This window comes from Rana temporaria, chromosome 4 (genome assembly GCF_905171775.1).
Source record: "Rana temporaria chromosome 4, aRanTem1.1, whole genome shotgun sequence".
In the NCBI taxonomy this organism is placed as follows: Eukaryota; Metazoa; Chordata; class Amphibia; order Anura; family Ranidae; genus Rana; species Rana temporaria.
In genome coordinates, this window is record NC_053492.1 from 319,200,822 (window position 1) to 319,218,867 (window position 18,046).

The 18,046-nt window shown below is 41.1% G+C and overlaps 1 protein-coding gene across 1 annotated transcript in view; it reads right to left on the bottom strand.

The window, feature by feature from the left end:
- Window positions 1-3,285: 3,285 nt before the first annotated feature.
- The window catches only part of PGBD5 (piggyBac transposable element derived 5), a 205,417-nt gene continuing 190,656 nt past the window's right edge, over window positions 3,286-18,046 (bottom strand). The window contains exon 7 of the mRNA XM_040350678.1: window positions 3,286-4,410. Coding sequence (XP_040206612.1) covers window positions 4,215-4,410 — 196 coding nt within the window. The 3' untranslated portion in view covers window positions 3,286-4,214. The remainder of the gene's footprint in view (window positions 4,411-18,046) is intronic.

Below are 18,046 nucleotides of genomic sequence, written 5' to 3' on the forward strand. Positions count from 1 at the left end.
GTGGTCAGTGTAGTGCTCCCTTACATAGGTAGTCAGTGGTGTAGTACCCCATTACATTGGTGGTCAGTGGTTCAGTGTCCCCTTCTGTTGGTGGTAAGTGAAGAAGTGCCCCCTGCTGTAGCCATTCCATACAGGTAAAAAAAGTTACAGATACATCCTGGGTTTCTCATATAAGCATATTACTTATGGCTGGAACTTAACTTCCAGTTGAAGGGGGCAGTCATAGTTATTTTCTACATATAAATGGGCTTTATGAATTGGAATCACCAATGAAAAACCTATTTCACTGCTATTATATCATTCACTTTGGAAACAGATCTTTATTAACACCTTCACGCCAACCACCTGGACCTTTAAGAGTTCAAAAAGACAGGAGGTGGAGGCGGGCATTCAGGTCATGTGACTGCTGTGATTGGCTATCACAACGGTTACATGATTGGAAACCTCCCAATCGCAAATATGCATCGGGAACTTACCAACCCCTGCCGGCTACCATGCTGTGCGGTAAGTTGCGTACAGCCGACATGAAATGGTTAACACAAAAATACATACTGTATTTATTGGCGTATAACACTCACTTTTTTACCCTGAAATTAGAGGGTAAACTGTGCATGCGTGTTATACGCAGGGGGCTGTGGAAAGTTTTTTTCCTGAAACTTCCCTCTTAAAGTTAGGGTGCGTGTTATACGCCTGTGCGTGTTATACGCCGATAAATACGGATTTTTAAATGATATATTCCAGTATTTGTGCATGTAAAAATTTGTAGGGAGAAACATAACATAACAATTTGTTACTTCTGTCTATGTAAAATGAACTTAAAATTAATTAAAGTGACTATTTGATGTTCTCCCATTCTGGTAAAAAAAGTGTAAGCGTTCCTAAGAGCGTGATCTTGCTTGCTTTCATTTCTATTTAATTTCAAGTCTTAGCAATAATTAGCTTTGGGAGATAAACATTCCTGGCCTCCTAGGTAAACATAGGGGAGCATTGCTTTTTGGTTGAACAGGTATGGAGTCCAACAAACCCATTTCCAAGTTTAAGTTCATAAGGGATAGGTACAATAACCCCCTAGTATTATCTTCAGCGCATAAGGGGTTAGATAATGTGAAGGAGAATCTCATAACAAGTGCTGGTTCTTGGAGGGGGATCCTATTAATTTTAAGGCATAGGTATCAATTTGGTGGGAGGCCTGCTTACTTGCAGCCCTTGAACCATAGCCATTCCAACCCATATCAACTTACCAGTCTCTGTATTTAAATCTCGAGTTTGATAAATGCGTTTATCTGTGTTTAGATTAACTGAAAACATCATGTTATCTTCAATATAATGACATTTCAGAATGCACATATAAATTAATCTGTTATAGGAAACACACTTGCATAGTAATCCTGAAAGTAGTACAGTAGTCAATAATGTTGTATGAATATTGTTTGTGGCTACAAGCAAAATGATTGCCTTCTTTAAAGTTATGATATCTACTTAACATACAGGAGTTTACAGCATATATAGCAAAGTGCAGTAGCCCCTAAAAAATCATCTTTTATTAACCCTTGATTAAATACATTGGGTTGCTAAGTGTTGCTTTTCAGCATTATTAAATGAAGGCTTCAGCCTTTCCTTGAATATCAGTGTAATATATTTCATGTAATGTCATTTATATTTATTTCATCTTAAGCTCATCACATACATAGTCCACATCAAACAAAGAATATCCTTATTTTTCCAGTTTTTTTTTTTTTTTCATGAATACAAACTTGCACACAATCTTGACCTGCATTACAGGTACAATAACAAATAAAATGAGTGTATGCACAGTTTCAAAAAAGTAACCTGCAGTCTTCACATTGATAAATTATGCTTTTTGTTTTCGTAAAACAATATCATTTACAGCTACAACCTGAAACATACATATTGCATTTAATATTTGTATCCATCCAATGGCAGTAATAATCAATGTATTTATGCCAGCACACAGAATTCATAAACAGTTTCAATATACCCATGCTGAACTAACTCTCATATCACATTTTGTGTTCAAAGTAATGGGTATTGTCTATTAAATTGTATTGGTAAAGATTACTGTAATCAAAACCCTTTATCTAATTAATTTCTAAGCTTTCCTGTGATTGAAAATATTCCATGACCTTCCCTTATATGCATTTCAAAAGACTAATACATCAGAATTGAATCTCTCCTCCTTTATACAAAGTGTCAGGCATAACAGCAAAAAATGCTATAACAAGAATTTTTACTACTTTTAACTGGGGCCATCAACAAGCTAAAGGGATTGGAAAAAACCCAATGATAAAACATCTGTGGTCTTCATACAAATATTATTGCATCCGAGTAGAACATTTCAATCTATTACATTTTGCACCTCTTCACACATCTGGTTAAAATCCAACCACCTGGCAACACCCATATTTGCCCATATATAGTATATATTTGCCACATTTGCCCATATATATTTGCCCATAACTATACTATGTAATAGTATTTTTCTATAAATCACTGCAAAAATGTGGTTACTGTAAAATGATTAGGTATTAGGGGCCAGATTCACGTAGGGCAGCGGCGGCGTAACGTATCGTAGATATGTTACACCGCCGCAATTTTTCATCGCAAGTGCCTGATTCACCAAGCACTTGCGATGAAAACCTACGCCGGCGCAAGGCGGGCCAATTTAAATGGGCGTGTGCCATTTAAATTAGGCGCGCTCCCGCGCCGGACCTACCGCGCAAGCTCCGTTTCCGAACTCCCGCCGTGCATTGCGCGTGGTGATGCCATTTTTTCGAACGGCGACGCGCGTAGCGTAATTCCGTATTCCCGGAAGGCTTACGTAATCGACGTTATTTTTTAAATTTCGACGCGGGAACGACGGCCATACTTTATACAGCAATACGATTGCTGTGTAAAGTTAAGGCACCAAAAAAAAATGACTAACTTTGCGACGGGAAACTAGACTAGCGGCGACGTAGCGAACGTGAAAAACCATCGGGAATCGCCGTAACTCCTAATTTGCATACCCGACGCTGGTTTACGACGCAAACTCCCCCCAGCGGCGGCCGGGGTATTGCATCTTAAGATCCGACAGTGTAAAACAATTACACCTGTCGGATCTTATGGCTATCTATGCGTAACTGATTCTATGAATCAGTCGCATAGATAGAAACAGAGATACGACAGCGTATCTGCACTGTGAATCTGGCCCTAGGTATTTGCCTCATTCTAATTTTATTGTATTGGAAATTTCTTTATCTTTACATTGTGTTTTGTTGTCTATAACTTCTTCAATGATCGTATTCTGCCCATTGTATCCAAAAAGCAATACATTTGCATTATGGATTGACTTGAATTCAAGGTCAAGCTGATACACATACTGTGGTCACCCTTAATTGGATGACCTAGTCTAATATCTGTGATATATCATATTCATATTATAAAACCACCAAATATAATGTGTTATCCCTGAAAGCTGGCACATTCTTCCTTAATAAGTATAACTGTGAAACCACCTTTATGTAAGCTCATAATAATATCCACTATATAACCATGTTTTTCTTGTAAACACCATACTGTATATAATATAAAATAAAATAAGCAGATTATTTAAACTAAGTAGAAATGGAACAAGTAGTGACTCAGGTTGTCTTTGGACGTAACGCCTACTGATCTAGCAGTCAGCAGTTCAGAATGTGTGAAGTACTAATATATAACCTTAGCTCCATGGTATGTCTTTGGACATATTAATCCAGACATGTATTGTACTGGGCTGGAATAATGTATGTTTGTTTTTGTCCCAATTATCATTTAAGAAAATGTAATCTATCAAAATATCAACATTTTAATAGTTTATATTTTTAAACAAAATGAAATAGAAAACAATTAAATCTAATGGCATAATTTGAGTTCCAAACCTATAGACTTAATGTAAAAGAGTGTAATTTCAATGGCACGCCATTCATGTTGTATTTTCTCTCCAGTTATGAATTTCATGATTTAAAATGTATGTATTTCCAGGTAATATTAGAAAAGGGGGACATACAGCTCATTGAACAATGTTTAATAGTTTGTCCAAATTTAAAGTCTTCGGTTTATCGCAGTATTTAGTAGGTTGGCATATTTGAGAGTGAAATCCCTGAATACCAATCCAGAGTAGTGGCTTCATGTTCCTTTTTGAAGGAAATTGGCTGAATATTAAGACAAGCTTGGGATCAATCTTGAGGTGAAGTTTCCTCCAATCCAAGTAACTCTCTCACAAGTCTCTCTCCAAACTGAGCCCGGCTGTACCTTTTTACATAGTAGGCGTCAGACATTTTATAGAGGATGTAAGCATTGTTAATAGCAATGCTTATGGCAAACCAAAACACCTGCTGCCAAGTCTTGTTTGGTTTGTGTGAAATAAAATACCTGCAATAAAAAAAAGACAGTTTAATAATATCTATGTAATTAAAATATTTATAATATTACATTTTTAACAAACGATTTAAAATTCAAGGAGAGGTTAGACCTTAAATACAGGCTATGTTTCCACTACACCATATTTGCATGGCCCTTGGCAACATTTTATGTTCCTAGAGCATAATGGTCAGTTGAGACACAAATGGCAAAATGCAGATTGGACAGCTATTACTCTCTCCCTGTGTGCCTAGTTCATGCACAATTGCATAATCGGGTGGAAAAAAGGAGACAAACATTGCGAGTTCCAAACAGGCAATTAGGGTTCCCATTGTCTGCATATGAGGCCTATGTTATATTTGATAATTTTAATGTGGAGGGTGAAGAGAGGCCAAACATAAAGTTTACAATAAAAATACAGCTAAGCTTTAAAAGCAGCTTTTTAAAATATTTTTACCATGGAGGAACACTAAAAATTATTTACAGGTCTCAGGGAACTCTCTGTAAAAATTATGACATCTGCAGCTCAAGATACATTAGTGTAATTCGCAAGTTGTAGATAGTCAGCATTTTTGATACCCACAGCAGATAATTTTTTTAAAACCCCTTCCACAATACAACTTTAATTTTAGAAATAATCATGAAACGAAAAAACAATTATAATGGCAAATATTATGTAAGCAGAAAGCAAACATTATAGAGTCCTTCAAAAAGTGCCCCTGTATATTTGTGGTTAGCATAGAAGTGCTACCTTACTATGGAAATCAAAGGAAAACTTTGTCTTTATATTACTGATCAGTAGAAGAGGCGCTCCATTACATTGTTGACCAGTTAGAGGAATGCCCAGTTACACTGGTGGTCAGCATAGTGCCTCCTGTTGAGTGACTTTGGTGGCAGAACTATGCAGGCACCATCAGTTGGGAAATCAGCCCGCCATTACTCAAATGACCCCTTGCAATTTCTGGTGGAACCTCGATTGATAAAAGATATTTTAAAGTAAAAAAATGTACTTTTCACGGAAAAACAGATTCTTGCTATTCTTTTTACCAATCAAATAAATATTCTTGCCATACGCTTCTATATTTTATTTAGATTTACCTTTTTATAATTTAAAACTACTTCAAACCTTACCAGTTTCATTCTTTATGTCATTTTTTTAACATTAGGAAAATATTTAAATAAAATAATTAATTATTCAGGCAAGGTGCTTCCACTAATAGAACATGCCAAAACATTTCAGTCAAAATACATAGCCATAGTCACTTCAGATGTTAAAAAGGCTTTTGAAAATATAAATCTAAAACGGCTGTTCCAAGTTATGGAAGCACTGGGATTCAGTGGATGACTAACACAGTTCTTTTTAAAACATGCATGATTCCCCAACTGCCAGCATTAGCACTCTAGGCTGTCTGTCATCTCAATTTATTTTACACAAAGGTACATGGAGGGGGTGCCCATTATCTCTACTGCTTTTCAATTTAGCTGTAGAACCACTCTCCAAATACCTGAACTCCACTGATCACATAGCAGTTATCCAGATAGGCACTGTAGAACTTGTTTGCATTTCTACAAAAGATATAATTTTGTTCCCATCGATTCCCCACAGCTACACAGTATATCGAATATGCAAACAATTTTTGAAGATTACCATAAGTTTTAAGGCCTATGCATTAACTTTGCAAATAGTGAAAGACTACATATTAAATGGTAATAGAATCAAAATACGAAAGTGTATCTATGGTCAAAATGTAAAATTATATATTTCCACATTGAATTTTAGTCGCCTTCCTTTAATCTGAATGACCTTGAAGTCTGTAAACTTACGTGGTAAAGAACCCCCACATGTGTAAAGTATAACTAAAGGTAAAAACATATTTTTTTAGTTTTGATACAGTACAGAGGGATTATAATTCTTGTAATTCTTTTTATTGCTTTCTGTGCCCCTGTTTAGGAAATGTAACCTATCTGTTTGAAAGAAAAAGAAAATATCACAAATTTTGGGTTGTCCCCAGAAAAGTAATAGAGGGGAAATATTCCAATGTGGACAATGCTTCTGGTGACCTGGGGCTCTCCAAAAAATTCCTGTAATTTGCAGGGATTTCCTCTGACTTCCTGTTTGGCTATGACAGATGGCAAAAAAAATCTGACAGAGGTTATAACCCTCCCTTGCTCTATCCAAAATTAACAAAAAAAATGCCTACGGTTCTACCTGAATTCCTTAAATGCAGTAACACATTCACTATGATTTAATTTGATTTAAACTGCAGTTCTAAGAGAATCCAATTGTATTTACTATTCGGTAATTATTTACATGGCAACAGCAGGGGACAACTGTTATGTCAGTTTGAGAGCTTTTAAAGTGAAACTCCAGCTAAAACATTTTTTGCTTTAGATGCAGTTAATGTTAAACGCCAGTCACGTTTTTACTTTTAACATTTATAATTGAATCAATCAGTGTCAACTTGCAAATCAGAGGCAACTACCATAGATATATTACACAAAAAATGTTTCTCCAGATCTCTGTATCATTTCTAAACAAGCTCAAATGTAATGGTCCCAAGACTGAACTCTGGCTACAAAACCGTATATAGTTAGACCTTTCAGGCCTTGTACTCACTACCGGATCTGTGCGCTGAAAACTGTCTGCCGGACAGTTTCCGGCGTACAAGGCTGATTTTTGTTTGGTTCCGCTGGCTTGTACACACCAGCGGACCAAATTACCGTCGTACCGGAACGCGTGCACGTAAACTACGTACGACGTCACTATAAAGGGGAAGACCAAACTTAATGGCGCCGCCCTCTGTTCCTCTTTTGCTAGTTACGGGTTTGCTCGTGTTAGTGAAGGTTTGGTTAGAGCTGATTCGCGCTTCTCGGTCTCCAGGCTTTGACAGCGTGTATTCACGGGTTCAGTGCGTGTGCTTGCGGTAACGTAGTTGTCATTCGGCTATAGGCTAGCAGGTTGTTTCTGCTTTTGCAGTTGCATCCTGTGCGTTCGTATCTGTTTGTCACGCGTTCGTCGCAGGTAGTGCTGGATTTGCGAGTGCTTTCTGTTGGAGTGTGTTCTTGACTGACCAGCCGGCCGGTTTGAAGCCATGATGGAGCAGCAGCGTCAATTTTCGCGAGTTGGTGCTGTTTATGGGATGGCTGCTGGATATGTTCATTATTCCAGTACTTTGGCCAGAAACAGGGGGCGGAGGCGTTTCTGGACCAAGAATTGGTTGCGCCAGCGTGACCAGTTCTCACATATGCCTCTGCTTAGGGAAATCCAGGAGAATAATCCTAATGACTTTAGGAATTTTCCCTGCATGACGGACCCCGTATTCAACAGTCTGCTGGATCTTCTGTCCCCCTATATCACGAGGCAGGACACTGTGATGCGCCAAGCCATCACGGCCGAGCAGAGGCTTATTGCCACGTTGCGGTACCTGGCGACTGGGAGGAGCCTGCAGGACCTCAAGTTCTCGACAGGCATCTCTCCGCAGGCGCTTGGGGTCATCATACCGGACACGTGTGCTGCCATCATCAAAGTTCTGCATGAGGAGTATATTAAGGTAAGTTTCCTGGCTGTAATAATGTGGCCAACTAACTTTATTTTTAAATTCCCAGATATGCTGTGTGTTTAACTAACGTTCCCTTTTCTCCCTATGCATGTTGATATAAGGTTTACATGTTTTATTCTTGACCTACCTGCATATTTGTCCCTTACCCAATATTAACCTGTCCAGCATGCTATCCTAGGGACAAACCCACCTTGCCATTTTTTAAAACACGACTTTTTGGTTTTTGTGTCCCCCCCTTCAAATTTTTAAAGTCCCCATCAGAGGGCTGTGGAGTCTCTTAATTAAGTGGCCCTATATATATTTCATTTCCCAAATTCTCCATGCACATTTTTCAAATGCAATTTTAATACTGTGAAGTTTCACAAGGATGCTTGTAGGATGTTTTTGTGCCAAAGTACTAAATCTCTTTTTTTGTTTGTCCCCACAGCTACCCTCCACACCACAGGAATGGCAGTCTGTGGCTTCCCAATTTGCCCAGCGGTGGGATTTTCCAAACTGCGGTGGAGCAATAGATGGGAAACACGTCCGCATTGTGCCCCCACCCCACTCGGGGTCCTACTATTATAATTACAAGGGTTATCATAGTATTGTGTTGATGGCGGTGGTGTCGGCACAGTATGAGTTTCTATATGTGGACGTGGGGAAGAATGGCCGGATGTCTGATGGGGGAGTGTTCGCACGGACTGATTTCTATGATCGTCTCCAAGCTGGTGGTCTGGCATTGCCACCAGATGAAGAGAATGTGGAAGGACTTCCGTTTGTGTTCCTAGCGGACGAGGCTTTCGGGCTTGGTCCTCACCTCATGCGGCCTTTTCCCCAGAGGACCCTCACCTCAGAGAGGAGTGTGTTTAATTTTCGGTTGGCCAGGGCTCGGAGGGTAGTCGAGAATGCCTTTGGGATACTCACCAACCGGTTCCGCCTGTTCAGGACATCGATACATCTGGCGGAATATAAATTGGACACCGTTGTATTTGCCTGCTGCATTTTGCACAACTTTTTACGCAGGCACTCCCAGACGTACCTACCCGACATCGGTTCTGAGGCAAGACTACCCTCAGATCCCCTTCCCGGGCTGGACACTGGTCACGCTGGCTTGGCCCCCCAATCAGCTCGTGAGGTACGCGACAAATATGTTGAGTACTTCATGGGTCGGGGGGCCATTGCTATGCCAGATCATATTTCTTTCTAATTCGGCCCCCAAAGAAAGGAATATTCTCACAAATAATAAATAGTTAGACCATTGGACTTTATACAGTTGTTTGTCATTAATGCTTTTTCTCTTTTTATCTGTCTTCCTGGTTCTCTAACTAACTTCTGCAATTTTAGTGCATAATTGATTTCTCCACTTTTAGTAAATAACCACATTTTGCACAGTATTCACTCATCTACAAACAGGGTATTGAGTCTAGAAATAAGAAGCAACTCCATTAGTAAATTTTGAGGTCAAGTGTTTTAATTTTTGCTTGTTCATGACCACAAAAATTATTTTATATTTTTTTCATTACTCCCTGATTTTGTACTTAGGAGTCTACAATATTTTTTGGACTTTGTGTATTTTTTTTTCAGGTAATTAAACAAAAAATATTATCAAGAATATACATTTTTTAACAAGTTCACAGTTTTGTTTATCAAATATAGTTCGATTTATTGTTTACAAATATATATATATATATAGAATATTTTTGGTGGGGTGTTTACCGCCTTTGTATTTTTTCTTCTCGGCATATTTTTTAGGCCCAAAAACCTATATTTTTTTCAAAAAGTTTTTTTTTTTTTTTGCATTTTTTTGTGTGTTTTTAACTACGAATATTTGTTGGGGTGATTTAGGAGTCAAATCTCGACTTCACTAAATTCAGTGATTAGAGAGATTTATAATTCTATATATATATATATATTTCATTTTTTTGGGTGTTTATTCTTTATGGTCTAAACTTTTTATTATCCAAAAATGTACAACATGGACAAAAAAAAGAACTTAAAACTTATAAAAATATAAAAATTCACAACAGCAGTCAGTCATGGTGTGCTTTCACACTGGAACACGCCAAAATTTGAAGATACACACATTCAGTGCAAACTCGCCAAATGTCATTGGTTCAACAGACAAATGGCCACATGTGCTATCTGACATCATGGGTGATCAATGTCTGTGTTTTGTGGGAGCAAACCCTTCCTCTCAACTACTTGAGGGTGGAGGAGGGGGTTGGACCCACAAAGCACACACACTAGATATTCTGTGATGGCAGATAGCACATGTTGGCACACTGTGTGTGTATCTTCAAATTTTGGCGTATTCATTATTAAAACAGTAAAAATGTTTGTGGGGGCGGGGGATGGGCGGGGGGTGTTTCAGTCTTTGACACGGCCCATCATGTCAATAATATTTTTTAAATTAGATTCGATGACCATCATTCTTTGCCGCATATTGTCCATTTCCGTGCTGCATTCCAAAAGGACATTTGTTACATTCTGTTCCATGACAACCATCCTTTCACGCATATTGTGCATTTCAGTGCTGCACTCCATTACCTGTTGAATAATTATAGCAGCACTTGCACGTGAAAATATTGACACACCATCCTCCTCCCCTAAAAAAGAAAAAAATGGGCATTCAAAAATTTTATATTTGATGAGGCCTATCTACATATGTTTTTTTAAATCAAGCTAGGGTGACACTGACCTGATGGGCTTCTCCTTTCCACCTCTTCGACATCTTCTATCACTCCTCCTTCTTCCACCACCTCCCCATCATCTTCTATCACTCCTCCTTCTTCCACCACTTCCCCATCATCTTTGACTCCTCCTTCATCCATCAATCCACCTTCTTTCAATTCGCCAAATTGTTCTTCCGCCACTTGCACTTCATCTGCTATAAATTCTAAGTCCAAAATTACTTCTTCCTCCTCTCTTCCTTCCTCCTTTCTTCCTTCCTCCTCTCCTTCCACATCCTCTTCTCCTTCCACATCCTCTCCTCCTTCCACATCCTCTTCTCCTTCCACATCCTCTTCTCCTTCCACATCCTCTTCTCCTTCCACATCCTCCTCCTCCTCCACATGTCGAGATGGAAGATTTTGGCCTTGTCTGGCCCTCTCTGCCTCCTCCAAATGCTGGCGACTTCTTTCCCCTTAAATAACAACCAAAAAAATGTATACTCATCAGCACACAGATATTGGAGAGCATAAATCGCACACATTGCTTAGAAGAGGCTTTCATTTATTTACTTTTATCTTTCACCAAACCTACATTTTTGAATTACTTCTATGGCAAGCTCTGATCCTGCCCCTTTTTAGCAAAGTGACACACATGGATGTCCCCCCTAAACTGTATTTCTGGGAGACCCTACCAAAACCCATTTTTGATTTGGGGAGACACAGGTGCTCTGCATTGCAGATGTGAAAACATCTGCTTTAGTACCACTGTTTTTAGAATGTATCCTGTTTGCCTTTCCCATTCTCCTCATTCTATTTTTTCTAACTAGCTTTTACACAATGTTTACAAACAAAGTTTTTGGCCAGTGAGCCATGTCCAGGTGTGTTGTTCCTGGAATAACCGAGCCTTTCTGAGAAACTATGTGATGTTACGTGGTTTACTAAGAACACTATTTGTAAATATGTAGTTATTTATGTCATAAAAAATAAATGACAACATGTCTTTAAAATTACAAGCAGGCCAAGGAGGCAGATGGTGAAATATACATGGCAACACATTATTGCAGACTATCAACCCCCCCCAACCCCAAAATATATTTACTTACTTTTACGCAGAATTTTAAGTATCTTCTTCATCTGAAGTGGCTCCCTCAATTTTAAGTCTGACCAGCGTTTCCTCAGCTGTTCCTTGGACCTGGTGATCCCAAACATCCTCTGCATTCTCCTCGCCACCTTGTCCATAATATGTGCCTTTCGGCGGTTAGGGGTCTTGTATGGCCCTAATTCACCATCATAGTCCTTCCTCCGCATGATGGAAACTAACTCCACCATTTCCTGGAACCGCATATTAGTGGCTTTGTATCTTCTTTGCCTTGATCGGGACGTCCCTGCCTCTGTCCCTTCACTTGTGGCATGAGAGCATCGTGCCCGCTCGTGTGACATCGCCATCTTTCCTTTCCCACAGAGATTATGGGCGGGGAAAAGATGAATTGTTACGCCATGGGCGGAGAAGAGGGCAGCGTTTAATACATACGCGGAGTGTAGAGAATGCAAACAACGTGTTTACGTAGGTTACGCGGAGAATCTTCGAGCGCATCCAGAACATACACAGTTAACGCCATATTTCCTAAACACATTGATTAGGGGCCTAGCAAAGGTGACGAGGGCGGGGTTTAATAAATACGCGGAGTGTTTAAAAGGTGCACGCCGTGATTACGCATCTTACGCGGTAATTAGGCGAGCGTGAGAAACGAGGAGCGAGAGACAGGAAGGTAAGGAAATTAAAAATGGGATCAGCAGAGGCCTAGAAAATGTAGACACATGGGATGGGGGTTTGGGCTGTTGGTTGCTCCCTTTTTAAGCTATTCTGTCTATGGGGTACCACAATGTTATTTTGGTGTCCAAATGCTTTTGGACACCTCACAAAATAGAGATGTGAACAATGCTGTACCTCATTGACAAGTTTTTGAGGTGCCCCAAGTTACACCCATACTGGACAGGGGTTTTAGCTACAGTCAATAGAGTATTTCAGACCAACGTACCTACGGACCCGAAGCCATGTCTACTGGGTATTTTGGATGACATCCCCATGGACGATAATTCCAAACAGGCCATAACCAGAGCCCTGTTTCAGGCCCGCAAACTCATTCTGAGACATTGGAAGGCTACTGAGCCACCGACGATGAGGGAATGGATCGCCCAAATGGGAGACACCATTCGCTTGGAAAAATTTATATATCAGCATAGGGGTCGGCCGGGGAAGTTCGACAGACTGTGGGCACCTTGGTTGGATGCCCCCGGGCTGTCACCGGTCGATCTAGTGATGGACAGACTGCTGAGGTGAGGAGGTGACCCTCTTGTGGGGTAAGAGATATATATGATAGGGTGGGCTTATGCAATGAATATCCCCAGTGACAGTGAGACCGGTCTTTGTGTGTTTTAGGTGGTGGCGGGTGATAGCAATGCAGTTACCACATCCCTCTTGTACCGCTGATAGGGTTCTCTGCCGGAACGTCTGCCCTGTATATGAGCTGTGAAACTTCCCCCCCCCCCCCTTCTTATTTTTTTTTTTTTTTTCTCTCCCCCCCTTTTTTTTTTTTCTTTTTCTTTTTCTCTCTTTTTTTTTTTTTTTTTAGATACCTTGTTTCTCCTCAATAAGTTTCCCTGAGTTGAGGAAGGGAGGGAGAACAGAATTGGATGTGATATGTACAGCGCTAGGCATGACAATGTTAACAACTTAGTTTGGATACAGCATATATTGTTTAGTACCCTTGTGTACGAGTAGAAAGATATGTGTTAGGATGCAGCCTGTATCCAGTGTTTTTTATGCTGCACAATGTAACGGATGTGCTTGTAAAATTGTATGGTTCTTCTCTCTTAATAAAACCTTTTCTGATTTAAAAAAAAAGAATGGCTCTGCATCTAGCAAATCAATGTTTGGTACAACCAATGCGGCCGAGCTGCCAATCATTGTTTAAACAAGAGAGACTGTGTTGGTAATTATATATAGGTAATAAATTTGAAGACACATATTATATCAAGGTCAACGCTGATCCTTTTGAATATCTATTTTTCTTTGGTTTATGTTTTGCGAATCTAGACTCAAAAAGAAATATCATATTTCACAACGGGAAATGGACCAACTACAAACAAAGGAAGCTATAGAGGCCTTACTACAAAAATATCAGGACACGCCCATCCTGTGGAATTCCAAACACTCTTTATATTGTAATAAAGATGTACGAACGGCAGCACTAGAGGAGTTAGCAAACTATATGCAAACATGGGTGCCAGGATGCACTGCCAACATGGTGAAGGATAAACTTGCCAACCTGAGAAGCACATACAGAAGAGCATACAAAGCTAATAAAAGCAAAAAATCGGGAGCAGCAGCAACACAAGCAAAGGAACCCAAACTGTGGTATTACAAACAGATGGCTTTTTTGCGGGACGAAATGGAAGGCAGGAAAACGATGTCTAGTCTTGCTTCCAACCTTTCCTCCATGCTACCTTCCAGCGGACATTCCCCAGATGACCACAGCCCTGCAGAGTCGGAGAAAGAGGGCCTGGCTGACAGAGATGCAGATCTGCCACCCTTCGATTCCTCTATATTTCTGACCTAAATAATTATTGGTGGATTAATGATTTGATATTGTAAAAGAAAAGCCAAGCTGGGAAAAAGCACAAAAAAAGGTGTACAGACAAATAGGTGTCAGGGATGACAACTGCAGGGGTCAGAAGTAGAGTCTATTCAAGTAATAATGAACATAAAATACTAAACGAAAAACATGAAAATGAGTGTGGTTTTATTTAGCGAAATTGTAAAAAATGTCCTTTTTTTTGCACACAGGAAGAAGAGATCAGCCAGGAGGTGGCAGATCCTCACGTGTCTGTCAGCCAGGAGGAGGCCGGGGTCAGTGGCAGCCAGGAGGAGGCCGGGGTCAGTGGCAGCCAGGAGGAGGCTGGGCCCAGTGGCCTGCAGCAGGTCCCCCCGGCCAGGAGAAGCACCACCAGCCAGTCTTCTCCCCCCCAGGTGAGGCCATCAGGCCGAAGGAGGCAGTTGAGGCCTGTGGAGGAGGCAAGCCTCCGCATGATACAGGAGGCAAGCGCCATCATGAGGGCCCCCCTCAACCCCACAGAGGCCTTCAGTGCCTCCTTGGCACACGATTTGAATGAAGGGGAGGAGGACCAGAGAAGACTGGCAAAGGCCCTGATGAACCAGGTCCTTTGGTGGATGCAGAAGGGCCTGCTGACCCCAGACACTGGGCTATGTGACCCGGCCCGGCTTGCGGAACACCATCCTCCTGCTGCCACATCGACCCCACCTGCAAGAGCCCGTGTAAGATCCGCTGGAAGGCTGCCTGGAGGGAAGGCTGGAAAGAGGAGGAAACGTTGATTCTCTGCCTTCCATTTCCTTCCACACAAAGGACATATTGTTTGGACTACCACAGTTTGGGTTCCTTTGTTTCTGTGCTGCTGCTTCATATTTTTGGGTTTGGCTCCTGAGGCTTGGAAGTTTATCCTTCACCATGTTGGAAATGCAAGTTTGCATATAGTTTGCTATCTATTCTAGTGCTGCCGTTCTGTTTATTTTTTGTGATGACATTTGCCTAAATAAAAGGCTTTTTGCTTTCATTTGAAAACATGTCTATTGTTTGTTATACTGTGGGGATTATTAGGCAGCAAACCTTTAATAAATATACAATGGGTCATTTACAAAGGACACACTCCTTGGGGGGGAGGGGACATTTGGTGTGCCAACATGGTTCAATATTCTCAAATGAAACACAAAAAAAAAAAAAATTTAATAAAAAAAAAATAAACATGTAAAAAAAAAATAAAAGAAAATGGTGACATAACTAGAAACAACAAAAAAAAATAAAAAGATGCACATTCCTTTACAAAAATGACTACAATAAATTATGGAGGACCACCAACAAAAACACACGTCTGGCATAGAAAACCTTATTAAAGGATTACATCACAAGCAAGAAATGTGACATTTCAGTATGGGACAACTCTATTGAAATTGCATCAGCAAGAGAACGGGGTTATTCTAGCAAGAGAAGAATTAATAAAACGAGGCAAGAAACTGTGGTTTAGTGCGCCTTTTTAAGACATTGTTCTCTTGCTAGAATAAAAGGTTTCTAATGACGAATGTGCCATATCCCAAACAAACGCGAGTTTTACCTGAACGAGCGCTCCCGTCTCCTCATTTGGACTGAGCATGCGCAGGGTTTTTGTACGCTGCTTTTGTGTACAGACGACCGAACATGTCTGACGGACACGATTTCAGCAGACTGTTTTAAAGCAAGACCAGGAAACAGTTGTTCGTTGGAAAACGGTCTGGCCGACGAATGTTTGCTGGAATCCTGTCCGTTACTGCCTACACACGATCGAACATGTCCGCTGAAACTGGTCCGCGGACCAGTTTCAGCAGACATGTTTGGTCGTGAGTACGGGGCCTCAGAGAATGAATCATTGATCACAACTCTCTGGACTCCAGTCTTTCATTTACATAATTTATTTTCCAAATCAATACATTTTAATTTGTACATTAAGTATCTCAGGAGAACTGTGAAAAAAGCTTGAACACATTTCAAATACACTAAATCCATATCTATATCCATCCATCCATTTTTTTGTCAACAATATCTATGACTATAACTTATTAAACACAATTCGACTGTACAATCTCCTTTAGATATGATCAATGTGGTACAGGAGCCTGCCTGACTGGATACACATTAATTGGATAGTTTAGGATGATTCTCATATTAGATAGCTTTGGTAAATCTAAAATTGTTTTACAGAGACTGTTATGCCCTGTACACACGATCGGTTCAGCCGATGAAAACGGTCTGATGGATTTTTTCATCAGATATCCGATAAAGCTGACTTTCATCAGTCTTGCCTACGCACCATCAGTTAAAAAAACGATCGTGTTAGAACGCGGTAACGTAAAACACAATGACGTGCTGAGAAAAATTAAGTTCAATGCTTCCGAGCATGCGTCGACTTGATTCTGAGCATGCGTTGATTTTTAACTGATGGATTTCCCCACAGACGATCGTTTTTTTCTATCGTTTTTTAACCATCAGATAATTTTAAAACAGGTTCTACATTTTTTCACCGATGGGAAAAAAACTGATGGGGCCCACACACGATCGGTTTGTCTGATGAAAACGGTCCATCAGACCGTTTTCATCAGACGAACCGATCGTGTGTACGCGGCATTACAGTCAGATTATAATCTGTATAGTGGGCTTATTATAAATCCATGCTGCCTTTTTACATTTTTTCTAGCATGCTTTACCGTATTTATCGCGGTATAACGCGCTCTGGCGTATACCGCGCACCCCCAAAGTGGCCCCCAATCCTGTGGGAAAAAAAGATTTTTTGTTGTTTTGTACTTACAGTTTTGATGTCTTGCGCGGCGTCCATCTGCGGCCTCGTCGGGTCCGGCGTCCTTCTGCGGCCTCGTCGGGTGTCCTCTTCGGCGGGTCGGGCGTCCATCTTCGGCGGGTCGGGCGTCCATCTTCGGCGGGTCGGGCGTCCATCTTCGGCGGGTCCGGTGTCCATCTTCGGCGGGTCCGGTGTCCATCTTCGGCGGGTCCGGCGTCCTTCGGCGGCGTCCTCCCGCTCGTTTCCCGCCACGACTTTGAATACTGCGCCCGCATATAGCGAGCGCAGTACACTCGTGAATCTTCGTGAGCCATCACGCTCTTCTGTGACGTCTTCTTCTCTTCTTCTGCCTTCTCCCGTTGTTGACACAACGCCTCTTCGCCTGCAGACCCCGACAACCAACGGCCAGGGTTGTCGGGAAGAGGCCCTGTCCTTATCAACATGGGGACAGGGTGCTCTGGGGTGGGGGGGCTGCAGTGTGCCCCCCTGCCCCAGAGCACCCAACCCCCCATGTTGAGGGCATGCAGCCTAGTATGGCTCAGGAGGGGGGGGGGGCGCTCGCTCCTCCCCACCCCCATTCCTGACTGGCCAGGCAGCGTGCTTTGGATTCGGGTCTGTTATGAATTGTGGGGGGACCCCCCACGTCGGCTTTTCGGCGTAGGGGGGGGGCTCCTTATAACCCATACCAGACCTAAGGGCCTGGTATGCTCCTGGGGGTGGAACCCATGTCGTTTTTTTATTTAAAATTTGGCGTGGAGTTCTCCCTCTCAGGATGCATACCAAACTTCGCAGCTAGAATTGGCGGGAATCCAAGAAAAGATCCAAGAAAAGATCTCCCGTCGCTTCTATGACGGCTTTGTCTCCATCGCGGCAAGCCAGCTCAAATTCAAAATTTGAAACATTTTTCAATTTTCGAACTTCGATTTTTTAAATTTTCAAATTTTTTGAAAATTCGAATTTTCGAAATTCGGAAATACGAAAATTCGAAATTTGAAAAGTTCGAAATTTTAAAATTGAAAAAATCTAAATTGAAAA